Here is a 16,284-nt window from a genome sequence, read left to right as displayed (position 1 = left end):
TGAATGGCTTACTTCTGCTCCTACATCTTATGGTTTCTTGTGATATCTGCAGTATACCCGCCATTACCACCAGGAGATATCTAAACCAAATATGCATGTGGCTCAGAGGTTGGTTTGTTCCAGGCTAGCCAAATCAAAAGTTTTTAAAAAGTGCTGGAAATACTCAGTAGATTTGGTAGCATCTATGGAGAGAGAAACAAGAGTTAACGTTTCGAGTCCAATATGACTTCTTCGGAACTGCGGGGTTCTGAAGAAGAGTCATATTGAGCTCAAAACATTAACACTGTTTTTCTCTCCACAGAGGCTGCCAGATTTGCTGAGTTTTCCAGCATTTTTTGTTTTTATTTCAGATTTCCATAATCCACAGTGTTTTGCTTTTATTTGATTGCCAAATCCAAAACCAGACTGGAATGGAAGATGTCTGTGGCAAAATGTTGCGGAGGAGGGGGAGGGACTCCCTGTAAAATATTTTTACTTGACTTTAGATAGCTGTGGGGGGAGGCAGGCAATGCATGTAGCTTATCTTTAACTGATGGATGGAGGCAGGGTAAATGTAAATTATAAATAGTTTCATTTTACTATATCTATAAATAAATCATTTTGTTCCTGTATCAAGGGAATGGGCAACACATACAATGAATTAGTTCTATCCACATTTTCAATGAAAACCAACTGGTCACTATTGGTGTACTGTCTGCACTCAGATCTGGATCCCAATTAGGTCAAAGATTGCTTGGTGGCTAGACATTCTATTTGAAGTGTTAGTTATACACATGCCAACATACCAGTGTAGGCAGGGGTTGGGGTGGAGAGGGGGAGAGAGACAAGTTCAGTGTTAATGATGTTAAAATCATCAAGCCATATACTTTTGGCATTAAAGGTATTGCCCACCCTCCATTTTAAATCAGTGCACTTGTGAAGTTGATGCGAGAATCATTTTGCTCATGTAGATCACTGGGATCTAATAAGAAAGACTGTTATATCCAAAAGTCTTAGATTTTTGGGCTGTGTATGAGGTATGATCCAAGAAGGATATTTTAACTCACTTTATCACTGTTTATGAAAAGTGCCTTTCTTGCATGAATGCAAATTAAAAATTATGGGATAAACCGTGAGCCATAACATTGAGATCATGACTTGGGTTCAGATGTTCTGAATGCTTCTGATGAAAATTGCATCATAAGACGCATATTTTAAAATTCCATTTTAAAATTCACTCTTTGGTTTCCGGCTTGCATGAAAACTATTTCTGGGTAGCTCATTCTATAAAATCAACTGTGGGATCCAAAATTAGACAGATGGCAAACTGCTGTCAGATCTTCAAGTTCTGCTAGGACTCTTTTTGTGTGGTTTTTGAAATCGTGTATTACCTTCAGAAGTTGAAAGACTACTCTAAATGGATTGTTTATTATTGTTGACAATGCCATAGAATTTGGAGCATAAAGCAACTTTAAAATTACAGAGGAATAATAATTCTACTTAAACCTATTTATTTTGAAGTACTGTATTTGACTTTGTTCTGCTACAGGTGATAGAGTCCAGTGTTATATCCCATCCACACTGATCTGCAGATCCCTGACCACTGTATGAAAGTTTTTTTCATGTCATAGACTGCTGAGCAGAATAAAAACATCAGAATATCATGGTGTTTGAAAACTAGCTTTGCATAGAGAAAGTGCAAACAGGTTTGGACAAGCTAGTGCCAAATCAATTCTCTAAATTCAGAGAACAAGAAAATTCAATTGTCTTTCACTGTGTACATTGTAAAGGCACACTAAGAGATTTGAAGATAGAAATCCAAACAGGGATTGGTTGTAGTTAGAATTAATGTTTCAGTAAAGCAAAGAGAAATTATTATTTTAAGCGACTAACCCAAATTACTTTTCATTCCCCAGGAGGAAGCTCAAGGCTGACGTACAGTCTACCTTTCCTTCTTTATCCGGTGGTGAACTATCACATCTCATACCAAACAAGGAGGAGCTGAATGTGGTGAAAATATATTTGCATAAAGGAGAAGTAGTGACTGCCTACGTTTTGAATAAGAACCCCATCTTCTTTGAATTGGCCAAGAGGCTTTATCCAACAGGTGTGAGTGATTTTTTAAAACTGGGTCTTTTTTTTCCTGATTGCAGCAAATTCATAAAAGGAATAAAAATGTTGATTGCAGCAAAATTGTGTAATATCCATAATCCAGCTGTTTTTAGTGTCTCAAATGTAACATATTTTGCTCAGGTATAAATGAGTCTCATTTTGGATTTTTGTTAGTTAAAAGGGGAATCCTTGGTCGCTCAAAGTTTCTTATTAAGAGCCGAAGCTGGGGACAATGATGCACAAATTGAAAATGACTGCCCAACTCTTTAACCCCAACCATAGAGCTTTTATTTGGAACTGTCGTAATAAACTCTGACACGCTTCTGCACAGTTTATTAACCTTTTATTGCATTCAGTTATCATCCCAGAGGAACATTTCAGTGAAGTGCCTATCTTGACCCTCTCATCTATGCTCTCATCGGTGTACTTTGTTTTTGATGAAGAGGCTATTTTAGAGAATATAGGTTGCTTGTTTGGAAGTGTATTCCAACAATATCGTAATTGATTAGGTGAGAGTTTCAATCAAGAGGAGGCTATAGTTTGTGTAAGAATTTAAAAAACATGGGAAGTAACCATATTACTAAACAATCACTGTAACAGTCCATTGGCAGAAAGGGAACAAACAATTTACAGTGCACTTCATCATGTCATACCTAAATCTGTCAAACTTAATCTTGCACGCTTGTTTTACTGTATTCTGACACCCAAACTCCATCTCCAAGGTAATGGGCCTTTCATGCTGTGCTCCACATTGTCATCTGCCTGAGCTGACTCAGTCCCCTTTCATTCTAGCTGCCAGGGTACATCCCTGACTAGATCCCGGTCATTCCCTGATGCTGGCTGAAGCCTTCTGTAAAGGCCAGCCCAGAGCAAGGATGGATCCTGCCACCCATCACTGGTAACCCAGACATCAGTCTGCAGCCCTTCCCGTATGTACCACCCCTATCAGAAAGAAGGCATGAGGGAAGAAATGTAACTGGCTAGAGAAAGAAATGAAAGAGGAGATAAAACAGACAAAAACATGTTGATGTAAAAGGAGAGAAATAGGAACAGCACATAAACACAAACCCACAAAAGGAGAGGAGCACAAAATATAGGGAAGGAACATGCACACATGGATGTATCTTGCTGCTTATGACATGGCCAACAGAAGTAGGTTATGGTGTCCTTTTATACACTTACCACCACGAGATTTCATAGAATTATTTTTCTCAGTTATTTTGTTGCACAAGCAACCTCATTGTTTGTCACCCACTACCATTACTTAAGAAAACAAATGGATTTCGTTCCATTATAAGATTACAGCTGATTACTGACTAATGTACTTGATGAATTAGTAGTACTGCAAGACTGAAATTGAAGGGAATGTCAAAAATAGCACGGAGAAGAAAAGTAGATCTGCTTCAATGGGGACATTCTGCTCTATGAGTAAAGTGTTTGTGACCATGGAGAGACCAAATGTATAATGCTAACTTATGGAAAAATACCTTCCTTAAGTAGATTAGTTTATGGTTCCTTCCTTTGTATACACTGTATATTATGGACCTGTCTCAGTTCTCCTTTATATTTCTGCATGCCAGAGACAACAATTGAGAGAGTTGTGCTGTATCCATAGAGGTATATCCAGTAAGTGGTGTAATAGCTGCAGAACAGCATGTTTGATTGTAGTTGAAATAGTCGGTCGGATGCCAAGTGCTTTATGCTGCTAAACGGAGTTTGTAATATTGTTCCTTTGAGCATTTACGCTGTTTCATCCCCATTCTGGACGTTGGCTTGTACCCTTAGTTTAGTTTTGTAATAATCTATTGAGCTTAAAACTTTACCGTTCTTATAAAAAAAAAAACAACCACGAACTAGAAATCGATAAAATGAAATTACATAGGACTATGGAGTACTTTTCCGTAACCAATGAATCGATTAGGAAGGAGAGCCAGTAGTGTTCTTCTGAAATGTCCTCAGCCCAACACTCAAGTGAGGAGGGTGCACTGGAAAGGTAAAAAGAATTATACAGGATTTCAAGAGGCTTACATAGTATCCCCATTCCTTGTAATAATCCCTATGTTAAGGTTTCACTCACTATTTTAAAAACAATCTAGAATTTTCACATCTAATGTCAGAACAGATGTTACAACAAAAAATGTTTTTGTCCATTATGTTAACAGTTGACTTTTAATTCAAAACTTAACTGATAGTGACTTTTTTCTCAGCCTAAAGTTCCTAATTTCTTATGTTATTTGCATCGCTTGATTTGCTTTACTGGTGTTATAAATGCAGGACTTTACAAGACGGTTATGTTTTAAAATGTCTCCTCTAACTTAAGATGAAACAGAATGTTCTGGCTAGGAGTGATGGTGATCGTACCTCTGCTGAGGACAAGCCCATGTGACCTGGTTATCATGGAAAAGGAACCCAAACTGAAACCTTTGGAAATCAAGTGACAGTTTTCACACCGGAAAGGGACAGTTTTCACACCTTGGCACAGGAAAGGACAACTACATTGTGAAGTCAGAGAGAGAGAAAGACAATGCAGCTGTTTGAAGAGCAGGGAAAGATTGTTTGTTTGAGCAGCCAATCAGTGAATGCTGGTCTTTGTTCGAAAAGAAGATAGAACAGAAGGGACTTTTGGCAATTTAAGGAACAAGGAGTCATAGAAGTGTGCCTTGCTGGTGGAAGTCTGATTTGGGAGACTCAGGCTGAGAGGTGTGAGGAATTCACTTGTAATAAATAAGTCAGTAGCAAGACCATCAAATTGTAGCAGAGTGCAAAGATGTATTAAGCATAAAATATGACCTCAGAACCTGGCAGTAATTAACACAGCTTAACAGGTTATACTTCTCACTTTGCATACGGACACCAAAGCATGCAAAAACCCAGACTGGATTCACCTTTCAACTTCACAAACTGTTGTTTCTTCAGACTTCTGTGATCTGCTCAGACTTCTGTGGATCTTTGATCCCGGGTATGGGCAATTCCTTCCATTTGGATCTTCTCTCCGCTACAACAAACATGGTTTTGACCACCTTTCTTATACCCTAAGCAATCAATTAGTGCCCTCCTTTTACAAATCATTTGAGCCAATTGACCAGTTACTAGGACACCCTAATTGGTCCCTGTTAGCTAGTCTTGGCTGCTGTTTTATGTCAGTCTTAAACAGAAAAGTTCCCATGTTCACAAGCATGCTTATCAGCTACATCCTGGTTTTGACCTGCTCAGTTCCATCTTGTGCAGTTACAGCAGTCATTTTATGCAAGCGTAAGTATTTTCAAGCAGGTACACAGGCTAAGGTTAGAAAGGTTCACTTAGAGTTTGAATTCCGGTACTTGAGATAAGGAACACATGTTAAAACTTTGGATGCTGCCTTGATTCCCTTGTAAAGCATGATTCTAAAAACATGATTTTCTCACAATGGACCATTAGAAGTTGCAACCTGGCATGGCAGGGAGAAGTGAGCTTTTTGGAAAGCTTGGAGTAACCTGGGACTCCTTCTTGTAATGCTATATATCTGCCAGAAGTGCAGTGCACAGCTAAAGGAGTTGTAAGATGTGTTTCGACTGCATTATTTAGTTAATGTGAAAGTACCTTTTATTTCATTCGATGTATTAGTTGCCTGTCAGGTAATGTTTGATTTATGTTGATTTTAGTTTGTTCATTACAGTAAAAGCCTTAAAATGTGAAAGCTTTCCCGCTGAGAAATTCAGCTCTTTTTGAAAGTTATTGGTCTCTATGGGATTGTAACACTGGTTATTTCATATATTTAGCATGAGAAAATAACTGAATAATCAGAAGTATGCTGTGTAATGACAAATACAGTTGCCCATTTTTGACAGGTGATATATTGGTTATATTTGAAACAATAATACAACGTAAAGACCTCAACATTCAGACTAATTCCAGCCATACAGTAGCTGGCCTGAGTGAATTTATCTATGCGTCTAGTGAATATAATGAGGGGTCATAGTGACTCTGGGGACTAGTTTAAAATGGACAATATTGGATCAACTGCAATTGGCTATCTTTCTTGATGAAAATGGGGATAGACTTGTAACAAGCAGCTAATTGGATACTGCCCATTTTACATTATTGGCCACCAAAGTCAGAATTTCTTCCTCCCCATGTCTTTTGTGGTTTAGTAATTTGATTTGTTTGTTTTATTGGACAGTGTATACCCTGTGGTCTCACCCAGATCTGCTGGCTGCATTCACAACATGGCCTGCTGTACTAACAAAACTCACTGGAGGAGCAGGTGAGGCATCTGAAACACAGAGGCGCAAAAAAATGTTATTAAGAGGCACATTTAAAATAATTTCAGCCTATGTAATAGTTCACATTTTGTGGAAGAAAATTTTCTGCTCCTATAGTTATTTGAGTGTGAGCAGTTAAGCTAAACTTGTGGTGGGAACTAAATAGTAAATGTTAAGGAAGTAAGCCATACTCCTGAATTCTACTTCAAGCTCAAGCTTTTCCAAATCACTACCTTTCCAGAAAACATTGGTCTCTTCCATAAATTGTCTTCTATTTTTCCTCCCGTTAATTGATCTGTGACTTTCCTTACTTAATGTTCATCCATAGAACATTCATCACAAGTCCTTATTGGATGTATTCATTGGATGTTTCTTTTGGGATACAGTTTTAGGAAAATAAATGGAAGATGCCAAGTTCATTGCAGGCAGAACAGTCCTTAGACTTTTGAGGAAGAAAGCACCTTTTTTATGTTTTAACAACAAATTATATTTATATAGTGTTTTTAACTTAATAAAATGTCCCAAGGTGATTCACAGGAGCATTATAAAACAAGTATGACACTGAACCGCATAAAGATGCCCAAAAGTTTGGTTAAAGAGGTAGGTTTTAAGGATTATCTATAAGGAGGAAAGCAAGATAGAGAATTAGAGAGGCATGGGGTGTGGAGAGGGGCTGTTATTCCAGAGCTTGGGGCCTTAGGCAACTGAAGGTACAGCCACCAGTGGTGGAGAGATTAAAATCGGGGATGCGCAAGAGGCCAGAATTAGAGGAGCACAGATATCTCAGAGTTGTGGGGCTGGAGGAGTTTACAGAGATAGAGAGGAGCAAGACCATGGAGGGATTTAAAAACAAGGATGAGAATTTTAAAATCAAGACATTGCTTGACTGGAAGTTCAGTGAGCACTGGGGTGATAGGGGACTTGGTGTGAGTTAAGACATGGGCAGCAGAGCTTTGGATGTCCTCCACTTTACAGAGGGTAGAATGTGGGAGATCAGCCAGTGTATTGGAATAGTCAAGTCTAGAGGTAACAAAAACTTAAAGGTTTCAGCAGCAGATGAACTGAAACGGGCAAAACCGGGTGATGTTACAGAGGTGGAAATAGGTGGTCTTAGTGATAGCATGATTATTAGGTCGGAAGCTCATCTCAGGGTAAAATGCGACACTATAGCTGTGAATAGATTGACTTAATCTCAGACCATTGCCAGGAAGAATGATGGAGTTGGTAGTTAGAGAATGGAGATCGGATTGGGGACTGGAAATTATTTCTATTAACTTCAATTTACTTGGCTTAATTGTGGGATTTCAAGACACCGATAGATGAAGCTGCTGTCACAGTGTCCGCTTGTGTGTTGGTGTAGGGACTATATGCATACATCATATTTGATGCTATCCACATGTTTTAATTGAGAATATATGTGGAAAATCTAATTATTTTGTTGCATTCTGGTACCCTTGCAATTGTTGAAGTATTAATTGTAGTGTTTATTCAAAACAAAGTGTATTATTGCTTTCCTTGCACTTTTTTAAAAAAAAAGTCAGATTACACTCTTCCAAATTCAAGAGGGATTCAGCATCAAAGCCAAGAATCCTTGAGTTACCAGTGTTCTTTTCCCAATAAACTGGTAGTATTATTTGAGTTTTCAAATGAAAACCTGGAAAAGAACTTTGGCTTCACTGGAATGTAAATTCAGGGCAACTTTTGCTTGGACAATAAGAGAATTGAGTTCTCTTCCAGAGAGTGCTTTGGCTGAGCAATGACCCGCCCCCTTCCAGAAAGACCGCACCCGGTGAGGTTCTGGTGCACCTATGGCTTTACTCATGTAAGTGCCCTTTGTGATACTTGACGTCACCTGCTGCGAACTGATGGAAAGGAGAGCATTCTCACCACCAATAATGCTGACCTATAGAAGTCTGGTAAATAGAGCATAAAAGCGTGCCTTCACAGTGGAATAGCGTGTGAACTGGCCTTGTATTGTTGGGAGGTGGGATGCTTTTCCTTCCATCACTGCCTTGTTTTATTTTGGTGTAATATCAGTTGAAGCACGTTGACTAATGAAGCTGTATGACAGTAGAAAGAAGTGCAGAGGGAATGGAACGATAAAGCACATTTTATTTCTGAACACTATACAATAAACATCACATATTATCTGGTCATTATAATAGTGCTGTGTGTGAGAGCTTGCTGTGTCCAAATTTGCTGCTGGGTTTCCTACATTAGAACAGTGACTGCAATTCAAAAGTATTTATTTTGCTGGGATGTCCTGGTGTTGTAAAAAGCATTAAATGAATGCTAGCCTGCCTTTCTTTCAAATCAAAGTTACAACTAAAGGAAAGTACCCAAGGATCTTTTTTGGATAAAATTATTTGTCATGGCTATTGCAATTTTCAAAAAGTTTGAGAAGCTTTCTCTAAAGGAATATTCTACTTGTGTACCCACCACAGATAGCCAACTGCAGCATTACTATATAGTAACCAAGGACAACATATTCCTTTGTCTTAACCACTCATTGTGTAGCATCACACCACTTACGATGCAATATAATTACACTTACTTAAATAAGTGAAATTAGACTATCAAAACTGCTCATGCTAACTCACATGAGTTAGGGTTTGTTCAGTATTGTTGGTATTTGTAAGTTTGAGGTCATCCAAAACTCTGCTGCCTACGTCTTTACTCTCACCAAGTCCCGTTCACCCCTGTGTTCGCTGACCTACATTGGCTACCAGTCAAGAAAGGCGCTGATTTTAAAATTCTCTTTATTGTTTTCAGATCCCTCCATGGCCTCGCACTTTCCCTTTCTCTGCAACCAATTCCAACCCCACAAACCTCCAAGATATCTACATTCATCTAATTTTAGTCTTGAGCATCTCTGGTTTTAATTGTGCCACCATTGTTAGCCAGGCCTTCAGCGGCCTATTCTCTAAGCTCTAGGGTACCCTCCCCAAATCTCTGATTCTCTACTTCTCTTCCTTTCTTTAAGACACTTCTTAAAACCTACCCGTATGAACAAGCTTGTAGCCATGTACCCTAATATTGCCTTATGTGTCTTGCTGCCCCTCCCAGGGCTCTGGACCAAGAACTTCTGAATTAAATCAGCCACCCTTCTGGCAATGTTATATGATTACAAGAAAATATGGTTTTTATAATAGAGCTTTATAATAGAGCTGTTTAATACTTTGCCAATCAACCCAAAGGAAAATCAGCCGGGGTATATAGCGGCCTTCTGATCCAATATCTCCAGTTTTATGCCTCCACATTGACTATTCCAATACACACCTGGCCTGCCCCCGACATTCTATCTTCTGAAAACTTGAGGTCACCTGAAATTCTGCTGCCCCTGTCTGAACTTGCATCAAGCCTCATTCACCCATTACCCCTGTGTTCACTCTCCTACATTGGCTCCTGGTTGAACAAATCTCTGATTTCAATATTTTTATCCTTGTTTTCAAACCTGACCATGGCCTCACACTCTGACCTCTGTAATCTCCTCCAGTTCTATGATCCTTCGCGATACCTGCACTCCTCTAATTCTGGCCCCTTTAGCATCCTGAAGTTTAATTGCCCCACCGTTGACGGCTGTGCCCTTAAGCTGCCGAGGCTCTAAGCTCTGAAATTCCTTCCTTAAACTTCTCTTCTCTTTCCTCCTCTAAGACTGCCCTTAAAACCTACACCTTTGACTAAACTTTCGGCCAGTATCCTAGTATCGCCTTATGTGGCTCGGTGTTAGATTTTGGTTTATAGCATTCCTCTGAAACACTTTGGGACACTTTATTACTCTTAGGGCAGTAAATACAAGTTGTTGTTTTTCTTGCTGAGACGTCGTCGAGCGGCAGGACAATCGAGTACATCATCTTGTGGGGGAAAAAAGCATACATCATTTTTTGAAAGTTAGAAATTACATTCAAGTGCGAGGGAGAGAATGCAAGACAGTAATTTAATGATATGTTAAGATGTTTATAAAGTGAACTTTGCCTTTGAGGTTAATGACATCATCTGGACCCCTCAATTAGACTGTCTCGTGGGAGTTCAGCCCAAGAAATCATTTTAATTTTAGTTTTGTAACTTTTTATTCCATGTTTTAGTTACAAATCTGATTTTAGTCCAGGCTTTTGCTGCCATGTTTTAGTTTTTGGCAAAAGTTTTAGACAAATATTAGCTTTTTTTTTTTTGCATTTCTGTTTTTCAGAACTTATTTTTAAAATTTATGTTTTATAAATTGTTATTTCTCACATAAGACCATAAATGTGGGCAAACTTTTAGTTGAATGGCAATTAAGACTTTAATCATCTGTTACAATTTCCAAAGTTGTGACCACAAGACCACGAGGAAAATGTCAACGGTGATGGGAATAAAACACTGGTTGCTCCTGTTCCATTTTATCTAGTCTAGCATCTAATTGTATCTTGAATCTCCCTAACATATTTGAATGCACTGCCTTCCCTGATAGATATTTGAATAAAGGTTTTTTTTAATCAAGATCTATTTTAAATCTACTGTTCACAAATCATATTTAAGTTTACAACCTCTTATTGTACTAGTTGGACTGACAAACTAAATCCTGGGTCCATCTTGCCAATGCCATTTAAAACTTCATATGAAATTAGTTAGGTTGCCCCTGACTTTGCTTACTAGACTATCAAGGTTAAGCTCCTCTAGCCTCTGAGCTTGTTCCCTTTTATACGTGACCATCCTTGATGTTGTTCACTCCTGCAATGCATGAACATCCCTTTTGAAGTGTGTCAACCAGCACTGCACACAGTGCTCTGGTTGAATTCTAACAGTATATTATAGAAGCTCAATCTAATCTCTAGAGACTTGCACTATAGTGTAATGGCTGCGTAATCATTTTAACTTTAGTCTTGCTATAGTCAAATCTTCATAAAAATAGTGCTATGTTTTAGTCCTATAACAATTTCCTCTAAATGTCAATCTGCATGGCTGAATCATTGGTATTCACTATTCTGTTGCCTGCAAAATTAAAAGTTTATACATTTGATTATAATAATTTGCAGATTTAATACAAAAATTGTTTTCTAATGAGAATCTGCTACTTGAACATTTGGATTCACTGTTTGTGGTAATTCTGAATTATTGCTGTTGCAGATCTTATGTTGCCTGGAGTGGTGGTGCCACCTTCTGGTCTTCCTGAAGTATGGCAGGGAGATCTTTGTGCTGTTAACCTTGTTGGGAGCAGGTACTGTACTCTCATTACTACATTTAGATGCCCAGTTTTTATCCCTTTTGCAAAAGTTTGTTTGCAGGAAACCTTTGTTTCTTTAGACTGTACAGTAAGGTAATTTGTGCTATGCAACCCACAGAAAATCATAGAAAGTTAAAAGGCTGACGCACAAAGGTGACTATTTATCCTGTTGTTGGCCTTGTATTCTTTGTCTGATATCCCTGCTGCTTCAAAAAAGGCTGCTGGTTGATGTACGTTTGGAGCCATTGCTGACAAATGAAATGAAGGTCACCTCTTTCCACTCTGTCAAGTGTCCTAAAGCCCAGAGCCCACAAAGCAGATCTAGCAATACAACAACTTTTTTAAATAGAGACATACAAGCTTTTGCCAGCAACTTGAGAGGGAGGAAGATCCACATGATCCAATTTAAATTTAAAATGCAAATCGTGTTGCTTTATTTTATCCCTTTTGTTCAATATATTGCAGAGCTCCAGTGGCAATAGGCTTGGCCACTATGCCAACAACAGAGATGCTTGCAGCTGATATGAAAGGAAAGGGTGTCACCACCCTCCATACATATCTGGATCAGTTATGGTAAGAATGGGGAGTACTCAATTCATATTTATAAATTTTACGTGGCTGCAAAATATATCAACCAATTAGCACTCTCTTCTCATGTAGTATAAATTGTTGTTCCATTTACTGTTGGTATTCTTGTGAACTGTCTTGATGAGTGCAAGATGAAAAGCTTTGGCTGCATGTCTCTCATTCAACAATACTCCAGTGCTGTACTACCAAATTACTATTGCACCTTTAGCTCATTTACCACCCATTACATTCAGTTGCATACTACACGAACAGAGACCCGCTAAACAATTAGTATCTTTATTGCAACAGTACTCCTTTTAAATTCCCACCCCATGCCGTTCAACCCTTTCCATGCCATCCCTCTCATGTCAGACCCATTCCATTCCTTTCGCCCCTCTCACATTATCCCTATCCCATTCCCATCCCCATTCCATATCTCCCATGCAGTCCCCCTCCTCTCATGCCATCCCCAGCCCCCCTCCAGGTCCACTAAATAAACCCACCAACTGACGCACCCCTTAAAACAGTCTGGACAGACAAAAACTGCATAGTGTTATTAATAATAATATTGTTATTATTCTTACTAGATAGTGTTGGTATGGCTACATGATGTGGCACAAAAAGTAGCCTTATCTGCAAAACCTTTTAACTCTTGGCTTCGTGAAAGATTAAAATGATGTTATTAAACCTTGGATACTGAGGTCATACTAACACGTAATACATGATACACTTAGGATGTAACTTTTCTCCTTTACCTGACAGAATTATCACCTGACAAGCAGAATGTAGTAAGTGGCACAGTAATAAAAAAAAAAAAATTGCCACCACTCAGCTTCAACAATCTTTCCGTTTGTCTGAATCTAAGTGATCATTGTCTCCACTCAATTGAAGTATATGGCTTTTTTATACATGTTAATAGTTACCTACTATAACTACCATCCAAATACCTTTTTAGTTTTCAGTATAATGATGGGTATTACTTAATCTTTTTGAGTTCATCCCTCATTGGTTTTTAGATTGAGTTATGTTTTGCGGGTTGCATCTTCAAATCAAGTGATTTTTAAAAATTCATTCACGGGATGTGGGCTTCGCTGGTTGGGCCAGCATTTATTACCCCTAGTTGCCCTTGAGAAGGTGGTGGTGAGCTGCCTTCTTGAACTGTAGGTACACCCACAGTGCTGTTAGGAAGGAAGTTCCAGGATTTTGACCCAGCGACAGTGAAGAAACGGTGATATATTTCCAAGTCAGGGTGGTGAGTGACTCGAGGGGGAACTTCCAGTTTGTGGTATTCCCATGTGTCTGCTGCCCTTGACCTTCTAGATGGTAGTGGTTGTGGGTTTGGAAGGTGCTGTCGAAGGAGCCTTGGCGAATTCCTGCAGTGCATCTTGTAGATGGTACACACTGCTGCTACTGTGCATCGGTGGTGAAGGAAGTGAATGTTTGTGGATGTGGTGCCAATCAAGTGAGCTTCTTTGTCCATGATGGTGTCAAGCTTCTTGAGTGTTGTGGGAGCTGCACTCATCCAGGCAAGCGGGCAGTATTTCATCACATTCCTGACTTGTGTCTTGTAGATGGTGAACAGGTTTTGGGGAGTCAGGAGCTGAGTGTAGATGGTGGACAGGGTTTAAGGAATCAGGAGGTGAGTTACTCATCATAGGACTCCTAGCCTCTGACCTGCTCTTGTAGCCACAGTATTTATATGGCTGGTCCAGTTCAGTATCTGATCAATGGTAACCCCCCCCCAGGATGTTGATAGTGGGGGATTCAGTGATGATAATGCCATTGGACATAAAGGGGTGACGGTTGGATTCTCTCTTTCTTGTTGGAGATGGTCATTGCCTGACACTTGTGTGGTGCGAATGTTACTTGCCATGTGTCAGCCCAAGCCTGAATATTGTTCAGGTCTTGCTACATTTGGACATGGACTGCTTCAGTATCTGAGGAGTCACAAATGGTGCTGAACATTGTGCAATCACCAGCGAACATTCCCACTTCTGACCTTATAATGGAAGGCAGGTCATTGATAAACAGCTGGAGATGGTTGGGCAGAAGATACTACCCTGAAGAACTCCTGTAGTGATGTCCTGGAACTGAGATGACTGACCTCCAACAACCACAACCATCCTCCTTTGTGCTAGGTACGACTCCAACTAGTAGAGAGTTTCCCCCCGATTCCCATTGACTCCAGGGGTCCTTGATGCCACACTCAGTCAAATGCGGCCTTGATGTCAAGGGCAGTGACTCTCACCTCACCTCGGGATTTTAGCTCTTTTGTCCATGTTTGAACCAAGACTGTAATGAGGTCAGGAGCTGAGTGGCTGGGCAGAACCCAAACTGGGTGCCAGTGAGCAGGTTATTGCTAAGCAAGTGCCACTTGATAGGACTGTTGATGACCCCTTCCATTACTTTACAGAAGATCGAGAGTAGACTGATGGGGCGGTAATTGGCCAGGTTGGATTTGTCCTGCTTTTTGTGTACAAGACATATCTGGGCAATTTTCCACATTGCCAGTGTTGTAGCTGTACTGGAACAGCTTGCCTTGGGGCGCTGCAAGTTCTGGAGCACAAGTCTTCAGTACTTTTGCCGGAATATTGTCTGGGCCCATAGCCTTTGCAGTATTCAGTGCCTTCAGATGTTTCTTGATATCATGTGGAGTGAATTGAATTGGCTGAAGACTAGCATCTGTGATGCTGGGAGGAGGCCATGATGGATCATCCACTCGGCACTTCTGGCTGACGACTGTAGCAAATGCTTCGACTTCATCTTTTGCACTGATGTGCTGGGCTCCTGTATCATTGAGGATGGGGATACTTGTGGAGCCTTCTCCTCCAGTGAGCCGTTTAATTGTCCACCGCCACTCACAACTGGATGTGGCAAGACTGCAGAGCTGATCCGTTGGTTGTGGGATCACTTAGCTCCGACTATCACTTGCTGCTTATGCTGTTTGGAATGCAAGTAGCCCTGTGTTATGGCTTCACCAGGTTGATGCCTCATTTTTAGGTGTGCCTGGTGCTGCTCCTGGCATACCCTCCTGCACTCTTCATTGAACCAGGATTGATCCCCTGGCTTGGTGGTATTGTGTGCTTTGCCTGGGTCTGTTGAAATATATTTTGTTTTACTGTTGCCTTAATGGAGGTGTAACTGGGAATCAGATTAATTAGGGGAGTTTGGAGTTATTAAAGTAGTAATTTGTAGACGTATGTATGTACTTAAAATCTCTTCTTCTACTAGTAAATGTTTAATTTAGTTTTGTAAAAAATCTCTGGACTCGGTGGACTTATTACTACTGAATTCAAGGCACACGTCTCAAAATAAAACTGCAAATTGCAAAATAGTTGTGGCAGATGTTTCAAGTTTCCCTCTGGGATTTGAGCAGCTCTGCATTTACCATTTGCTGTCCCATAACAATTGTAGATGTGGTGTCATTTGAAATTTTCAAGACTGCAATTGAAACATTTTTTTGTTAGGTAAGGGTATCAGCAGATATGGAAAGAAAGCTGATAAATGGAATTGAGGTAAGGATCAGATTGAATAGCATAGCAGGCTGAATAGCCTACTGTGTTTCTATTCATGCTGCACAGTACTGCTATGGGCAGAGACAAATGCTTGTTTGTGAAAGATAAGCTGAAACAGGGCACCGCAGTCAAAGAGGACATGAACAACAAGAGAATGAAAAAGTGTTGCATGAGAAAACAAGTGAGAAAATGGAATAGCAACAACAAATGAATGAAAGGAACGTTATGAACAATATAATGAACTAGGCAGGAATGATCTAGGTGTGAGCAGAGGGTAAAGATAGGAAAAAGAAAGGCTTGCCGTTATATAGCACTTTTCACAACCACCAGATGTCTCAAATGCGTTACAGCCAATGAAGCATTTTGAAGTGTAGTCACTGGACGGAATCGTTAAGTGCGGCAGGTAAAACGACGTTTTAGCCGTATCGTCCCAAACCCGCCACATTAGTTTTGCGTTCATGGGAAACGAGCCATTTTGATAGCAGGCGGGCTCTCGTTCGCCCACCGTGCTATCACCTTGCCGCTTCATCATGCGGGCCCCATATTTAAAGTCCAGACGTGCGTGCACATATCTCAGTGTTTCCAGCCCAGGACTACTGCAGGGAAGATGTCCACAAAAGGCAAAAAGACTGCAGCCTCCAGGTTTAGTAATGTGTCACTGGAATGC

General features: G+C 40.0%; 1 protein-coding gene across 2 annotated transcripts in view; it reads left to right on the top strand.

Annotated features, from left to right (window-relative positions):
* eif2d (eukaryotic translation initiation factor 2D) overlaps positions 1-16,284 on the top strand; it is a 37,030-nt gene that overhangs the window by 4,175 nt on the left and 16,571 nt on the right. The window contains exons 2-5 of one of the 2 annotated variants that reach the window (XM_078546536.1): positions 1,896-2,086; positions 6,251-6,334; positions 11,439-11,529; positions 12,001-12,108. In XM_078546536.1, coding sequence (XP_078402662.1) covers positions 1,896-2,086; positions 6,251-6,334; positions 11,439-11,529; positions 12,001-12,108 — 474 coding nt within the window. Of the gene's footprint in view, positions 1-1,895; positions 2,087-6,250; positions 6,335-10,675; positions 10,797-11,438; positions 11,530-12,000; positions 12,109-16,284 lie in introns of those variants that run through there. The other variant, XM_078546537.1, reaches the window with a different exon arrangement.

Source organism: Cetorhinus maximus, chromosome 8 (assembly GCF_964194155.1).
Source record: "Cetorhinus maximus chromosome 8, sCetMax3.hap1.1, whole genome shotgun sequence".
NCBI lineage: Eukaryota > Metazoa > Chordata > Chondrichthyes > Lamniformes > Cetorhinidae > Cetorhinus > Cetorhinus maximus.
This window is presented reverse-complemented; position numbering and strand designations above follow the sequence as displayed.